Source organism: Oncorhynchus keta, chromosome 5 (assembly GCF_023373465.1).
Source record: "Oncorhynchus keta strain PuntledgeMale-10-30-2019 chromosome 5, Oket_V2, whole genome shotgun sequence".
Taxonomy (NCBI): domain Eukaryota; kingdom Metazoa; phylum Chordata; class Actinopteri; order Salmoniformes; family Salmonidae; genus Oncorhynchus; species Oncorhynchus keta.
This window is the reverse complement of record NC_068425.1, coordinates 20393466-20410479: the sequence shown is the minus strand read 5'-3', so window position 1 is coordinate 20410479 and position 17014 is coordinate 20393466. Positions and strand designations below refer to the sequence as shown.

At 43.8% G+C, this 17014-nt stretch overlaps 1 protein-coding gene across 2 annotated transcripts in view; it reads right to left on the bottom strand.

The window, feature by feature from the left end:
- Positions 1 to 17014, bottom strand: part of LOC118373897 (alpha-1,6-mannosylglycoprotein 6-beta-N-acetylglucosaminyltransferase B-like) — an 89201-nt gene that overhangs the window by 14883 nt on the left and 57304 nt on the right. For both annotated transcript variants that reach the window (XM_052519038.1, XM_052519039.1), the window contains 4 exons: positions 15171 to 15302; positions 6288 to 6421; positions 2294 to 2424; positions 49 to 204 (listed from right to left, as the gene is read on the bottom strand). In XM_052519038.1, the coding sequence (XP_052374998.1) occupies positions 49 to 204; positions 2294 to 2424; positions 6288 to 6421; positions 15171 to 15302 (553 nt within the window). The remainder of the gene's footprint in view (positions 1 to 48; positions 205 to 2293; positions 2425 to 6287; positions 6422 to 15170; positions 15303 to 17014) is intronic.

Sequence of the window (17014 nt, the reverse complement as noted above, 5' to 3'; positions counted from 1 at the left end):
CTTGTACTTGAAGTATATTATATAAAAAGGTATTGAAACCCTCCATACCTTAGCCTTTCTGAGCAGCTGTTGCAGCTCTTGTTGGGGCAGCAGACCGTGGTTTTTGACAAAAGCAGGCACCTCTGGAGGGCGCTGTGTCTCATAATAGACAGTCCCATGGATATCCATGTAGCGGTGCAGAATGGCCAGGAACCTTTCCTTACCCTATGAGTCAATGGAACAAATCGTTAGGACGGACTGGGCACACAGTATAATCTACCTGTCCCCCCCAAATATGCAGAATGTAACTCCTTTTTTTAACCAATTCTGTAAGAGTTCAAAGTTCTTCTCAAACATAAAGTTATGTTCAGTGTGTTGGTTGCAGGCATAACCAAGACAGGGGCAAACATGTTATTCATGACATTGGCTGTCAGCCTCTTCTGCTTAGAGATTCCTCCATATGATCTGTGTCACCCTCCTGGGACTGAAGAGCAACGGAGAATGTGCTCAACCTGTGAAGACTACAGTAGCATGGAGGTCATCTCTCTAAAGAGTTTTAAAAAACCTTGACTGATAGGCCTCTCACCCTAGAGAGATTCTGATTGGTGCAGGGCAGTGTGGACAGAAGCCTGTATGACTGACTGTTACTAGGATTAGTGGGGTGGCTACTGGGGCCTCTGGTGCATACAGACTGGCATAGCCAATTAGAGGGGTGATCTGATTTCCTACACCAAGCTACAGCAGCACCAGGGGCAAATTATACGAGAATGGCCATAGAGTGTGAAGAGTAAGCATGGGTTTCACCTTGGCTACAGCAGCACACTGGTCGCTAATCATAGAGATGTATTGGGTGAGCATGATTTACATATAGTGGTGAGAATGTTGTACGTTTCAAATCTTCAGTGGCATACTTAGCCTAACAAAGAACTTTTGTACGGAACACAATAGAAATAAATATGCATGAGCTTTCCCTCTGTAGACTAAGAACCCTTCCACCAACAGTTGTAAATAGAACCACTGATGTCATTGCAGATGCTCCATATAAAAGAGCACACAAAGTAAAACTATCATTAGTAGAGAGCTGACATTCTGAGTATTGATTAAAACGCCACCTTTTGTATTTTCCTAAACCTGTTATAGGGCAGCAGTTTATTGATCTGACAGGGGGGTGACAGAAGATGCAGATCGACCAGGATGAATGCATAACAAACCTCAGGCCTTTTTATAAAAACTCTTGTATCTTTATGGTAGATAAAGATGATTCACCTGAAACATCTTTCTGTGTCTGAAGAGCTAAAGCTGCTGACTCATTCCAAAATAATTGTAGTTAACTGTCTGGCACATTTAATGGAACATTAACACATTCATTGTGCATGAACAGTATCAATCTCTATAAAAGGAATCTGCAGAGAAACCAAACACCAGGGACAGTCTGTACTACGGCTCAATGTAAAACAAAGTTTCCGAGGGTGTTCAAAACGTCAATCAATGACAGGAAGTGCAGGTATCCTTACTTGGAGCTGGAGATGATCCATCAACATGACATGAGAGCAGAATAGGAGGAAACCATGTGGGAAGGAGGAAAGACAAGAGAGAGTGAGTGGGAGAGATAAAATTATAGTCATTTTGTCTCCTTGTGGACATACAGCTGTAGTACAACACATAGCTGACAAGCATGTGAACCGGAGAGCTGAGGATGATGCCAGAAGCAGTGAGGGGTAGTCAGTGTCAAGGGAGAGCCAGACACAGATGGCATTCACACTCATAAATATTATACCTCGCACCGCCGTACCTCAAACTGTTCAGAGTGAGGGGGATTTCAATAAGCATAGAGAGTGAGAGAACAAATGCAGCTGATTCAACCACGGGGAGGCGGCCAGACACATGAATAAGTGATGCCTTTTTCCTGTAGCTTGGAGGGAGAATTTACGCTAAACAAAAACAATTGCCGCTTCCACAACACTCACACCTCTCTGGGCGTACATACATATACCTAGCAGATTGAAGTGTCATGCTTGGCAGATAGGAGAGAATAACTTAGGCACGTTTCAACTTGTCTCTGGAAGTGGGGTGCACTCCATTTATCACATCATGACAGAATACACTGCAGCGTATAACAGACTGTTGTGTAAATATGTTGAGACGCCACCTCAACTGGACTGCACATCTTAGTAAGGAAAAAGTAATTTGTTTGTTGATATCTTGTAGACAGGAGCAGGTGATACGCCCATTGGGGTGTCAGTCAAATGCACTCTCAGCAATATGGTTTTCTTTAGAGGTTCTAGAAATTGAACATTTATATCCATATGATCACCTTCCACATGCTGGCCTCTTTGCCGTACACCACTGCCATGCTGTCCACCTTGTTCCTCTGGATGCTCAGCCTCTCTGTGTCATTCAGCTCCTCAGCCACAAAACCCATGAAGGAGTTGTCGGGAGTGTGTGCTGTAAGGGACGAACATAGCAAAGTGTCAAGCTCAATAAGTCAAAGTCAATGTAACGACGTGCTCTGAGAGTCGGGAAGCAAGTGCAGGGAGTGTTTTAATAAAATTAACAGAACATAATACAAATACAAAACAAGAAAAACTAACAGCACACAGACATGAAACAGAAACAATAACGCCTGGGGAAGTAACCAAAGGAAGTGACATACAGTTGAAGTTGGAAGTCTACATACACTTAGGTTGGAGTCATTAAAACTCAAACCACCCCACAAATGTCTTGTTAACTGCTTTGGGGCGGCAGAGTAGCCAAGTGGTTAGAGTGTTGGACTAGTAACCGGAAGGTTGCAAGTTCAAACCCCCGAGCTGACAAGGTACAAATCTGTCGTTCTGCCCCTGAACAGGCAGTTAACCCACTGTTCCTAGGCCGTCATTGAAAATAAGAATGTGTTCTTAACGGACTTGCCTGGTTAAATAAAGGTACATTTTTTAAAAGGGGGGACGCTCTTTTAATTTTTGGATAAAAAATCGTTCCCGTTTTAAACAAGATATTTTGTCCCGAAAAGATGCTCGACTATGCATATCATTGACAGCTTTGGAAAGAAAACACTCTGACGTTTCCAAATCTGCAAAGATATTATCTGTGAGTGCCACAGAACTGATGCTAAAGGCGAAACCAAGATGAAATTTCATACAGGAAATGCCCCAGATTTTGAATGCGCTTTGTTCCAATGTCTCCTTATATGCGCAAGGAATGAACCTACACTTTCTGTCATTTCCCCAAGGTGTCTGCAGCATTGTGACGTATTTGTAGGCATATCATTGGAAGATTGACCATAAGAGACTACATTTACCAGGTGCCCCGCTTGGTGTCCTCCGTTGCAATTATTGCGCAATCTCCAGCTGCGTGCATTTTACCATTTGCTTCAGAGGAGAAACCAAACTGCCACGAATGACTTATCGAATAGATATGTGAAAAACACCTTGAGGGTTGATTCTAAACAACGTTTGCCATGTTTCTGTCGATATTATGGAGTTAATTTGGAAAAAAGTTTGGCGTTGTAATGACTAAATTTTCTGGGTTTTTTCTTAGCCAAACGTGATGAACAAAACGGAGCGATTTCTCCTACACAAATAATATTTTTGGAAAAACTGAACATTTGCTATCTAACTGAGAGTCTCCTCATTGAAAACATCCAAAGTTCTTCAAAGGTGAATTATTTTAATTGAATGCTTTTCTTGTTTTTGTGAAAATGTTGCCTGCTGAATGCTAGGCTTAATGCTATGCTAGCTATCAATACTTTTACACAAATGCTTGTGTAGCTATGGTTGAAAAGCATATTTTGAAAATCTGAGATGACAGTGTTGTTAACAAAAGGCTAAGCTTATGAGTGAATATATTTCTTTCATTTCATTTGCGATTTTCATGAATAGTTAACGTTGAGTTATGGTAATGAGCTTGAGGCTATAATTACGCTCCCAGATATGGGATTGCTTGACGCAACAGGTTAACAAACTATAGTTTTGGCAAGTCAGTTAGGACATCTTACTTTGCACATGACACAAGTAATTTTTCCAACAATTGTTACAGACAGATTATCTCACTGTATCACAATTCCAGTGGGTCAGAAGTTTACACGCACTAAATTGACTGTGCCTTTAAACAGATTGGAAAACTCCAGAAAATGATATGACTTTGGAAGCTTCTGATAGGCTAATTGACATCATTTGAGTCAATTGGAGGTGTACCCGTGGATGTATTTCAAGGCCTACCTTCAAACTCAGTGCCTGTTTGCATGACACATGGGAAAATAACAAGAACTCGGCCAAAAAAATTGTAGACCTCCACAATTCTGGTTCATCCTTGGGAGCAATTTCCAAACGCCTGAAGGTACCACGTTCATCTGTGCAAACAATTGTACGCAAGTATAAACACCATGGGACCACGCAGCCGTCACATCACTTAGGAAGGAGACGCGTTCTGTCTCCTAGAGATGAACATACTTTGTTGCGAAAAGTGCAAATCAATCCCAGAACAACAGCAAAGGACCCTGTGAAGATGCTGGAGGACAGGTACAAAAGTATCTATATCCACAGTAACAACGAGTCCTATATCGACATAACCTGAAAGGCCACTCAGCAAGGAAGAAGCCACTGCTCCAAAACTGCCATTAAAAAGCCAGACTACGGTTTGCAACTGCACATGGGGACAAAGATCGTACTTTTTTGGAAAAATGTCCTCTGGTCTGATGAATCAAAAATAGACCTGTTTGGCCATAATTACCATCGTTATGTTTGGAGGAAAAAGGGGGATGCTTGCAAGCTCAAGAACACCATCCCAACCGTGAAGCACGGGGGTGGCAGCATCATGTTGTGGAGTTGCTTTGCTGCAGGAGGGACTGGTGCACTTCTCAAAATAGATGGCATCATGAGGCAGGAACATTATGTGGATATATTGAAGCAACATCTCAAGACATCAGTTAAAGCTGGGTCACAAATGGGTCTTCCAAATGGACAATGACCCCAAGCATACTTCCAAAGTTGTGGCAAAATGGCTGAAGGACAACAAAGTCAAGGTATTGGAGTGGCCATCACAAAGGCCTGACCTCAATGTGTGGGCAGAACTGAAAAAGCGTGTGCGAGCGAGGAGGCCTACAAACCTGACCTCGTTACATCAGCTCTGTCAGGAGGAATGGGCCAAAATTCACCCAATTTATTGTGGTAGGCTACCTGAAACGTTTGACCCAAGTTAAAATTGTTTAAGGCAATACACTCAATTAGAATTTGGTAGCATGTAGACTTCTGACCAACTGGGAATGTGATGAAAGAAATGAAAGCTGAAATAAATCACTCTAATATTATTCTGACATTTCACATTCTTAAAATAAAGTGGTGATCATAACTGACCTAAGACAGGGAATTTTTACTAGGATTAAATGTCAGGAATAGTGAAAAACTGAGTTTAAATGTATGTGAACTTCCAACTTCAACTGTATATAGGACAGGTAATCAAGAAAGTGATGGAGTCCAGGTGAGTCTGAAGACCCGCAGGTCCACGTAACGATGGTGACAGGTGTGCGCCATAACGAGCAGCCTGGTGACCTAGAGGCCGGAAAGGGAGCACACGTGACAGCCAAACACTAAACTAAATATTGACATTCAGTTTCAGATGAAAGTCAGAAGCATGTTGAGTAAGTTATAGGAATAAAGAGACAGTGGTTAAAGGAATTGATTAGGCCAGCTGGGACCACATCACCTAAGAGAAGGACAGTGGTCACTCTATAAACCAGGAAACAAAGCAAGGAGTATTCCCAGTATGCATAAAAAACAAAATAGCCATGAGAATCATATATATATATATATATATATATATATATAACGTGTTCCTATTTCAAACCCAATATGAGTGTGGCTTGCAATTACAATGTGTATTTCCAAAACAGCAGTACTTCCACAGAAGCTATGCTCACTGAGTTAATTGGAAGACCACAAACACAGCTGAAGTCTCCTCTCCTTCCACTGATCCCAGCTGGATGTTTGAGCTCTGTGTGTGTGCCAGTGAGATCCTATGGTGCTAAGTTCTAGTGTCTAGCTCTAGGCATCGGTTTGGCCACAACTGCTGTTACCCTCCCAGGCTCCTTCTCGTCTCTCTGACCCTGAGCTTCCACTATGAGAGGCCAGAGGCCCACACAAGTGCCCCACAACATCTGTGCCCATACACACACTCCAAAAGCCAAACCTCCACTAAAATCCCTATTACCCTTTCTCACTTTCTCTCTTTCTGAGGTTGATACCTGATAAACAAGCGCAACACCATTCCCCTCACATCCAGTGTCAGAAGAGAGATTATGCTCAGAGTTCACTCACGGAACATGGTCATGTACTGCCTGCAGTTGAGATTCCAGTAGCCCCAGTTGGTCCTGTAGCCGTGCAGGGTGGCGTAGTCCTCATGGTTGTATGCCGGCTCTGTGCCAAATGTGTCAATCACACGGATGTGGCACCTGAGAGACAGAGGAAAGAGGTGGGAGAATGAATGGGTTCTGTATGTCAAAATAGCAGAACATAGATAGACATTGCCTCCTGTTGCGATGATAGAATATTTATCTGGTAAAAGCCCATGTCTAACAAGCAGTGGTATGGGAATCAAGCCCAGGAGACTTGAACCGTAAAGTAGTCAAAGGTGATGGATGTCACCGTGCCTCTCCTCTCCCTCAGTGTGCTGGGCTCAGCCTGCCCTCCAGATGGGGGGAAATTGACTTCAAATCACAAGCTGCTAGGCTACTATACACCACAGGGGAGATAAATGGAGAGCTCTTACTCACAGCAATATAACCATGTCCAGACACCGCAAGTATACCTCCCTTCTTTGGTGGGTCTCTGACATTGCTGGGGCATAATGTGTGAGGGGCTGCTTCCTAATAGGCGGCTCTTAATAATGGCTGGAACAGAGCAAATGGAATGGCATCAAACACTTTGGAAACCGCTCCAGCCCTTACCACGTGGTCATCCTCCCCTATTAAGGTGCCACCAACCTCCTGTGTTGGACAATGGATGAACATACTCCAAACTTTTAAATGTTTTATAATCCATCAGATATTGACTGAATTATAGCTCATAAAACAGTATAGCTTCCGTCCCTCTCCTCGCTCCTCTCTGGGCTCGAACCAGGAACACATCGACAACAGCCACCCTCGAAGCAGCGTTACCCATTCAGAGCAAGGGGAACAACTACTCAAAGTCTCAGAGCGAGTGATGTTTGAAACGCTATTAGCGCACACCCCGCTAACTAGCTAGCCATTTCACATCTGTTACACCAGCCATTAGGCTGATAGGCTTGAAGTCATAAACAGCGCTGTGCTTGTGAAGAGCTGCTGGCAAAATGTACGAAAGTCCTGTTTGAATGAATGTTTACGAGCCCGCTGCTGCCTACCATCGCTCAGTTAGACTGTGCTATCAAATCATGGACTTAATTATAATATAATAACACACAGAAATACCAGCCTTTGGTCATTAATATGGTCGAATCCGGAAACTATCATTTCGAAAACAAAACGTTTATTATTTCAGTGAAATACGGAACCCGTACGTATTTTATCTAAGGGTTGGCATCCATTAGTCTAAATATTCCTGTTACATTGCACAACCTTCAATGTTATGTCATAATTACGTAAAATTCTGGAAAATTAGTTCGCAATGAGCCAGGCAGCCCAAACTGCTGCATATACCCTGACTCTGCGTGCAATGAACGCAAGAGAAGTGACACAATTTCACCTGGTTAATATTGCCTGCTAACCTTTCTTTTAGCTACATATGCAGGTTTAAAAATATATACTTCTGTGTATTGATTTTAAGAAAGGCATTGTGGTTAGGTACAGTCGTACAATGATTGTGCTTTTTTCGCAAATGCGCTTTTGTTAAATCATCCCCCTGCGTTGCATCGATTATATGCAACGCAGGACACGCTAGATAAACTAGTAATATCATCAACCATGTGTAGTTAATTAACTAGTGATTATGATTGATTGATTGTTTTTTATAAGATACGTTTAAATGCTAGCTAGCAACTTACCTTGGCTTCTACTGCATTCGCGTAACAGGCAGGCTCCTCATGGAGTGCAATGAGAGGCAGGTGGTTAGAGCGTTGGACTAGTTAACTGTAAGGTTGCAAGATTGAGTCCCCCGAGCTGACAAGGTAAAAATCTGCCGTTTTGCCCCTGAACAAGGCAGTTAAACCCACCGTTCCTAGGCCATCATTGAAAATAAGAATGTGTTCTTAACGGACTTGCCTAGTTAAATAAAGGTGGAAAAAGATATATATATATATTTTTGGACACCGATTATGCCAATTATTTTTTTTATATATATATTTAAAAAAAACAATCGGCAAAAATTGTTATGGAAACTTGAAAATCGGCCCCAATTAATCGGCCATTCCGATTAATCGGTCGACCTCTAATCCAGAGCATCCCAAACATGCTCAATGGGTGACATGTATGGTGAGTATGCAGGCCATGGAAGAACTGGGACATTTTCTAGGAAATGTGTAAAGATCCTTGTAACATGGGGCTGTGCATCATCATGCTGAAACATGAGAGGTGGATGAATGGCATGACAATGGGCCTCAGGATCTCGTCACGGTATCTCTGTCCATTCAAATGACTATCGATAAAATGCAATTGTGTTCTTTGTCCGTAGCTTATGCCTGCCCATACCATAACCCCATCGCTACCATGGGGCCCTCTGTTCACAATGTGAACAGCAAACCGCTTGCCCTCATAACGCCATAAACGTGGTCTGCGGTTGTGAAGCTGATTGGACGTACTGCCAAATTCTCAAAAATTACTTTGGAGGCGGCTTATGGTAGATAACATAAAAATGTATCCGGCAACAGCTCTGGTGGATATTCCTGCAGTCATTGCACGGTCCCTCAAAACTTGAGACACCTATGGCATGGCATCGTGTGACAAAACTGCACATTTTAGAGTGGCCTTTTATTGTCCTTAGCACAAGGTGCACCCTGTGTAATGATCATGATATTTAATCAGCTTCTTAATATACCATAGCTGTCAGGTGGATGGAGTATATTTGCAAAGGAGAAATGCTAACTAACAGGGATTTAAACAAATTTGTGCAAAACATTTCAGAGAAATAAGCTTTTTGTGCGTATAGAAAATGTATGGGATCTTTAATTTCAGCTCATGAAACATTGGACCAACACTTTACATGTTGTGTTTATATTTTTCTTTAGTGTATGAATACATTAATATAAAAGGTGAGGAACAGGGCTGCAACCACCAAACACCTGCTCGGTCTACCCTACCTGCACTCACCTGCTCCGTCTCCCCTATCTGCACTCACCTGCTCCGTCTACCCTATCTGCACTCACCTGCTCCGTCTACCCTATCTGCACTCACCTGCTCCGTCTACCCTATCTGCACTCACCTGCTCCGTCTACCCTATCTGCACTCACCTGCTCCGTCTACCCTATCTGCACTCACCTGCTCCGTCTACCCTATCTGCACTCACCTGCTCCGTCTACCCTATCTGCACTCACCTGCTCCGTCTACCCTATCTGCACTCACCTGCTCCGTCTACCCTATCTGCACTCACCTGCTCCGTCTACCCTATCTGCACTCACCTGCTCCGTCTACCCTATCTGCACTCACCTGCTCCGTCTACCCTATCTGCACTCACCTGCTCCGTCTACCCTATCTGCACTCACCTGCTCCGTCTACCCTATCTGCACTCACCTGCTCCGTCTACCCTATCTGCACTCACCTGCTCCGTCTACCCTATCTGCACTCACCTGCTCCGTCTACCCTATCTGCACTCACCTGCTCCGTCTACCCTATCTGCACTCACCTGCTCCGTCTACCCTATCTGCACTCACCTGCTCCGTCTACCCTATCTGCACTCACCTGCTCCGTCTACCCTATCTGCACTCACCTGCTCCGTCTACCCTATCTGCACTCACCTGCTCCGTCTACCCTATCTGCACTCACCTGCTCCGTCTAACCTATCTGCACTCACCTGCTCCGTCTACCCTATCTGCACTCACCTGCTCCGTCTACCCTCACCTGCACTCTAACCTATCTGCAGTCACCCTATCTGCCCTCACCTGCTCCGTCTAACCTATCTGCACTCACCTGCTCCGTCTACCCTATCTGCACTCACCTGCTCCGTCTACCCTATCTGCACTCACCTGCTCCGTCTACCCTATCTGCACTCACCTGCTCCGTCTACCCTATCTGCACTCACCTGCTCCGTCTACCCTATCTGCACTCACCTGCTCCGTCTACCCTATCTGCACTCACCTGCTCTGCCTACCCTATCTGCACTCACCTGCTCTGTCTCCCCTACCTGCACTCACCTGCTCTGTCTCTCCTACCTGCACTCACCTGCTCTGCCTACCCTACCCGCACTCACCTGCTCAGTCTACCCTACCTGCACTCACCTGCTCCGTCTACCCTATCTGCACTCACCTGCTCTGTCTACCCTATCTGCACTCACCTGCTCTGTCCCCCCTATCTGCACTCACCTGCTCTGTCTACCCTATCTGCACTCACCTGCTCTGTCTACCCTATCTGCACTCACCTGCTCTGTCAACCCTATCTGCACTCACCTGCTCTGTCTACCCTATCTGAACTCATCTGCTCTGTCTACCCTATCTGCACTCACCTGCGCTGTCTAGACTGCCTGATTAGTAACGGTTGTTGTCACATTCTCTTGCATAATTCAGTAAGTATGTCAATAGCAGGTTACCCTCGGATAAAAGGGTATCAACACGATTACGCCTATCTAAACATACTTTACATTGTTTGCGAGATCAGACATAATATCACTATAATCTGAGTGCATTTTCAGAAATCGCTTTCATTTCAGTGCATCTAATTTGTAAAGATTTCAACTGTATTAAATTACAACTTTATTCAATTCCACAAAAAACACCCATCAAAATAAAGTTATCTTCTCTTTCTGTAAGTGTCGAGACGATACGTTCAATTCCAGATGAAGCTTTAGTGTTCTTCTCGATTCAACTAACAGCCAATGTATCCCATTGAGCCCATTTCAACCATTACCGGGGTGGGGTGTGTTTGACATGTCTTTACAAACATTTCCGTTGTCGTAACATTAACGGGGGAAAACGACAGGTGCAAGCAAGAGTATGAACAGTCACAAAAAGCAATCAGTCCACGGAGATGTATGTAACAAATGGATTTTGCAGCCCTCAAACACAGGAAATAGATGGCTGAAAAAAACAGATCCTCAGATGGGTGGGGCATGCGCTTCCCTACTTTAGATTAGATGAAAAGGAAGAAAATAGGAAGGATAGGGAAAGAAAGAAGGACAAGGAAAGGAAGAGGACGGATAGGGAAAGGAAGAAGGGGGATAGGGAAAGAAAGGATAGGGAAAGGAAGAAGGACAAGGAAAGGAAGAGGACGGATAGGGAAAGAAAGGATAGGGAAAAGGAAAAGAAGGGGATAGGGAAAGGAAGAGGAAGGATAGGGAAAGGGAAGGAAGGATAGGGAAAGAAAGGATAGGGAAAGGAAGAAGGATAGGGAGGAAGAGGAAGGATGGATAGGGAAAGGAAGGGAAAGGAGGGGGATAGGGAAAGGAAGGGACGGATAGGAAGGATAGGGAAAGGAAGAGGAAGGATAGGGAAAGAAAGGATAGGGAAAGGAAGATAGGGGGATAGGGAAAGGAAGGATAGGGGAAGGATAGGGAAAGAAGGAGGAAGGATAGGGAAAGGAAAGGAAAGAAAGGATAGGGGAAAGGATAGGGAAAGGAAGAGGGGATAGGGAAAGAAAGGAAAGGAAAGGAAAGGGGATATGGAAAGGAAGAGGATGGAAGGAAAGGAGGATGGATAGGGAAAGGAAGAGGAAGGATAGAGAAAGGAAGATGAAGGATAGGGAAAGGAAGAGGAAGGATAGGGAAGAATGGACTGATAGGGAAAGGAAGAAGGGGGATAGGGAAAGGAAGAGGACGGATAGGGAAAGTAAGAGGACTGATAGGGAAAGGAAGAAGGGGGATAGGGAAAGGAAGAGGAAGGATAGGGAAAGGAAGGATAGGGAAAGGAAGAGGAAGGATAGGGAAAGGAAGGATAGGGAAAGGAAAAGGGGGATAGGGAAAGAAAGGATAGGGAAAGAAAGGATAGGGAAAGAAAGGATAGGGAAAGAAAGGATAGGGAAAGAAAGGATAGGGAAAGGAAGAGGAAGGATAGGGAAAGAAAGGATAGGGAAAGGAAGAAGGGGGATAGGGAAAGGAAGAGGAAGGATAGGGAAAGGAAGAGGAAGGATAGGGAAAGGAAGAGGAAGGATAGGGAAAGGAAGAGGAGGGATAGGGAAAGGAAGAGGAAGGATAGGGAAAGGAAGAGGAAGGATAGGGAAAGAAAGGATAGGGAAAGGAAGAGGAAGGATAGGGAAATAAAGGATAGGGAAAGGAAGAAGGGGGATAGGGAAAGGAAGAGGAAGGATAGGGAAAGGAAGAGGAAGGATAGGGAAAGAAAGGATAGGGAAAGGAAGAGGAAGGATAGGGAAAGGAAGAGGACGGATAGGGAAAGGAAGAGGAGGGATAGGGAAAGGAAGAGGAAGGATAGGGAAAGGAAGAGGATGGATAGGGAAAGGAAGAGGACGGATAGGGAAAGGAAGAAGGGGGATAGGGAAAGGAAGAGGAAGGATAGGGAAAGGAAAGGAAGAGGGGAAGGATAGGGAAAGGGGAGGGAGAGGAAGGATAGGGAAAGGAAAGAGGAAGGATAGGGAAAGGAAGGGAAAAGAAAGGATAGGAAAGGAAAGGAAAGGATAGGGGAAAGGGAAAGGAAGAGGAAGGATAGGGAAATAAAGGATAGGGAAAGGAAGAAGGGGGATAGGGAAAGGAAGAGGAAGGATAGGGAAAGGAAAGGATAGGGAAAGGGAGGATAGGGAAAGGGGAAGGGAAAGAAGAAGGGGGATAGGGAAAGGAAGAGGAAGGATAGGGAAAGGAAGAGGAAGGATAGGGAAAGGAAGAGGAAGGATAGGGAAAGAAAGAGGACGGATAGGGAAAGGAAGAGGAAGGATAGGGAAAGGAAGAGGAAGGATAGGGAAAGAAAGGATAGGGAAAGGAAGAAGGGGGATAGGGAAATGAAGAGGACTGATAGGGAAAGGAAGAGGACAGAATGGGAAAGGTTGAGGAAGGATAGGGAATGGAAGCCATTTGAGAATACTGAGAGGGTGAGTCGAGCACGGAGCATTGTTTTATCTCCCAGCTTCCTCAGTTCTGCATATCCAGACTGAAGGAATCAAGGGATATTATCAGATCTGGTTGATTTATCAGTGTCCTGCATCTCTAAGCAGTCTGGGGGGCCTGCAGAGGAAATTAAAGTATTAGCCTGGACAGTTGCTATACATCGGCTAATCAAGTGACCTTGAGTGAGCTTCATTGTGTGATCGCAAACAATAGTGTGTGCACTTCAAATATTGTGCTGTGTTTGCATGTCTCTATCACAGGGGGCTGCTGAGGGGAGAACGGCTCATAACAATGGCCGGGAAAAGGAGCAGATGGTTAGCAGGTGTATGATGCCATTCCATGTGTTTGATGTATTTGATACCATTCCACTCATTCCGCGCCAGTCATTACCACGAGCCAGTCCTCCCCAGTTAAGGTGCCACCAATCTCATGTGGTCTCTATAATAATATTAGTGTGTGTGTGCGTGCGTGTGTGTGGGCGCGAGATAGGGTAGGGCAGTACCCAGATTTGCACACCTTCATACCGTTCCTGTACCATACCGGGGTATACTGTGTTACAGGCAGTGCACACAGTAGATGGAGCTGGAGAAAATGTATTTGTCTCATCTTAGATAGTTAAAGGTAGACAGTGAAATTATGTTGCCAGATAATGCGATGAGCGAAATGCACGACTTTGCTTTCACACAGTCACGCAACATATGCACAGGTTCGCTTCCCACTTTTGTAATGTGGTAGCCACAGGACAAAAAAGGAGAAGTTAAGACTCTTAGTTGTCGTGGAAATTGACCACTATGCTGTATTCTTTCTGCATCTTTGACATATTAATGTCTACTTTTAACTTATAGTTAGTTATAAGCAGTGGGGGAGCTTTAGGGTGCACATGCAAGTGTGCTGATGTTTGAGTGCATGCATGTGTATAATGAGCTAAATGGTTGTGGAACAGGAAATGGTTGTGGAACAGGAAATTGAATATGCAGCTAGGGACAAAACAGACTGGAACACTACTCCACAGTATAATGTAATATAACAGAACAGATTTATCACACCCCAGACATATTAGTTTCTCTCCAACCAAGAAATGGAAACATTATCATTTTCACTTTTACAATCATATCACTTAAAATTGTCCTGCAATAACTAGGACCAATAATTACATGTTTTATTTGCTTAGTCGACACTTTGCGGGCCTCGGGCAAATTCCTGTTCATTGCAAAGTTCAAAATGTATACAGAGAACTCAGCGTCTTTAAGCGGGGCCATTTCTCCACTGTGCTACTTAGCATTTCTATTAGTCAATCTGGGACTCATTATTTACCCAATTGATCACTGTGTGGGCTGCTCTCATGCAGTGCTATGGTGACTCACAGGGGACCAACCAGCTGACCAAATACCAGCCAATAAGGGCAGCAGGCCAATAAGCCAATGATTAACCAGCACAACAGAAATGCCAGCAACAAAGAAACACACAGACAGTTTAACTTACGCATCACATGGACAAGTCTGTTCCTCCTTCAGAAGAGATTAATTCATTTTTGATATGGTGCATAGTACATTCCATGCCTCCACTCACAGTAAGCACACACCCACAAACACACATACAGTTGTGGTCAAATATTTTGGCACCCTTGCACGATTCACAAATTCTTCTAAATAAGACACTTAAAAAACCTTTGGTGTTCACACGTGTATTTATTTGATTTAGAACTGCACAGGACCAAGAAAGATAAAAATCTAAACTGAAATTGAGATTTTTCTCTTCAAGTAAAAAAAAAAAAAAAAAAAAAAAAAAAAAAAAAATGGCCTGGACTAACTTATAAAATATTCTAATTAATTTTGTTGGAGGCGAGTGATTCTCGTTTTTGTGTAATCTATCTCACCTGTGGTAAGTTGCAGGTGCCTACAGGGTAAAAATGGCCATTCAACCAGTTTTGAAAAGAGAAATCAGACCATTCTGCTCCATTGCACTGCATTGTAAAGTGCAGATATTTGACCGCAACTGCATATAAAAAACATATAAAAACCCACTGACTTGTGCTTCCTCAGAGAGAGACCCATGTGCTGCCTCATCTGCTGCAGGCCATGGTAGTCTGTGTAGATGAGGTCAAAGGGCAGAGGTCCTGTCAGGGGGCAGCTTCCTCTTCCAGGGGGGACCCCAAGAAACCTGCACACACACACACACACACACAGAAGCTCGGCTTAGACACCGCAAACATGTCACAACACAACTTCATCACTGTACATACAGTACCAGTCTAAAGTTTGGACACACCTACTCATTCAAGGGTTTTTCTTTATTTTCACAATTTTCTCCATTGTATTATAATAGTGAAGACATCACAACTATGAAATAACACATATGGAATCATGTAGTAACCAAAAAATTGTTAAACAAATCAAAATATATTTTATATTTGAGATTCGTCAAAGTAGCCACCCTTGGCCTTGATGACAGCTTTGCACACTCTTGGCATGTGTTACTTCATAGGTTTGATGTCTTCACATTTATTCTACAATGTAGAAAATAGTAAAAAGAAAGAAAACCCCTTGAATGAGTAGGCGTGTCCAAACATTTGACTGGTACTGTATGTCCACTGTCAATATGAGAGGAATGTATATTAACAATCAACACAGAGAATAACAACAGACTTGGAAAATAAATACTACACATTGTCCAGTTCCCTATAATATAAGTAAGACTGTATATCCACACAATGAAGGGAACAAGACACAGTAAAAAGCAGGGACATACTCTGCTCCTGTAAAAAGCAGGGACATACTCTGCTCCTGTAAAAAGCAGGGACATACTCTGCTCCTGTAAAAAGCAGGGGCATACTCTGCTCCTGTAAAAAGCAGGGACATACTCTGCTCCTTAAAAAGCAGGGACATACTCTGCTCCTTAAAAAGCAGGGACATACTCTGCTCCTTAAAAAGCAGGGACATACTCTGCTCCTTAAAAAGCAGGGACATACTCTGCTCCTTAAAAAGCAGGGACATACTCTGCTCCTTAAAAAGCAGGGACATACTCTGCTCCTTAAAAAGCAGGGACATACTCTGCTCCTTAAAAAGCAGGGACATACTCTGCTCCTTAAAAAGCAGGGACATACTCTGCTCCTGTAAAAAGCAGGGACATACTCTGCTCCTTAAAAAGCAGGGACATACTCTGCTCCTTAAAAAGCAGGGACATACTCTGCTCCTTAAAAAGCAGGGACATACTCTGCTCCTTAAAAAGCAGGGACATACTCTGCTCCTTAAAAAGCAGGGACATACTCTGCTCCTTAAAAAGCAGGGACATAACTGCTCCTTAAAAAGCAGGACATACTCTATGTAAAACAGGGACATATCTAAAAGCAGGGACATACTCTGCTCCTTAAAAAGCAGGGACATACTCTGCTCCTGTAAAAAGCAGGGACATAACGGATAGGCAGGCAGTATGTACAGGGATATCTAAACACCTGATTTACCATATCAGTGACCCACAATCACCCCAGAGAGATAACAGATAGGCAGGCAGTATGTACAGGGATATCTAAACACCTGATTTAGCCATATCAGTGACCCACAATCACCTCAGAGAGATAACAGATAGGCAGGCAGTATGTACAGGGATATCTAAACACCTGATTTACCATATCAGTGACCCACAATCACCCCAGAGAGATAACAGATAGGCAGGCAGTATGTACAGGGATATCTAAACACCTGATTTACCATATCAGTGACCCACAATCACCTCAGAGAGATAACAGATAGGCAGGCAGTATGTACAGGGACATCTAAACACCTGATTTACCATATCAGTGACCCACAATCACCCCAGAGAGATAACAGATAGGCAGGCAGTATGTACAGGGATATCTAAACACCTGATTTACC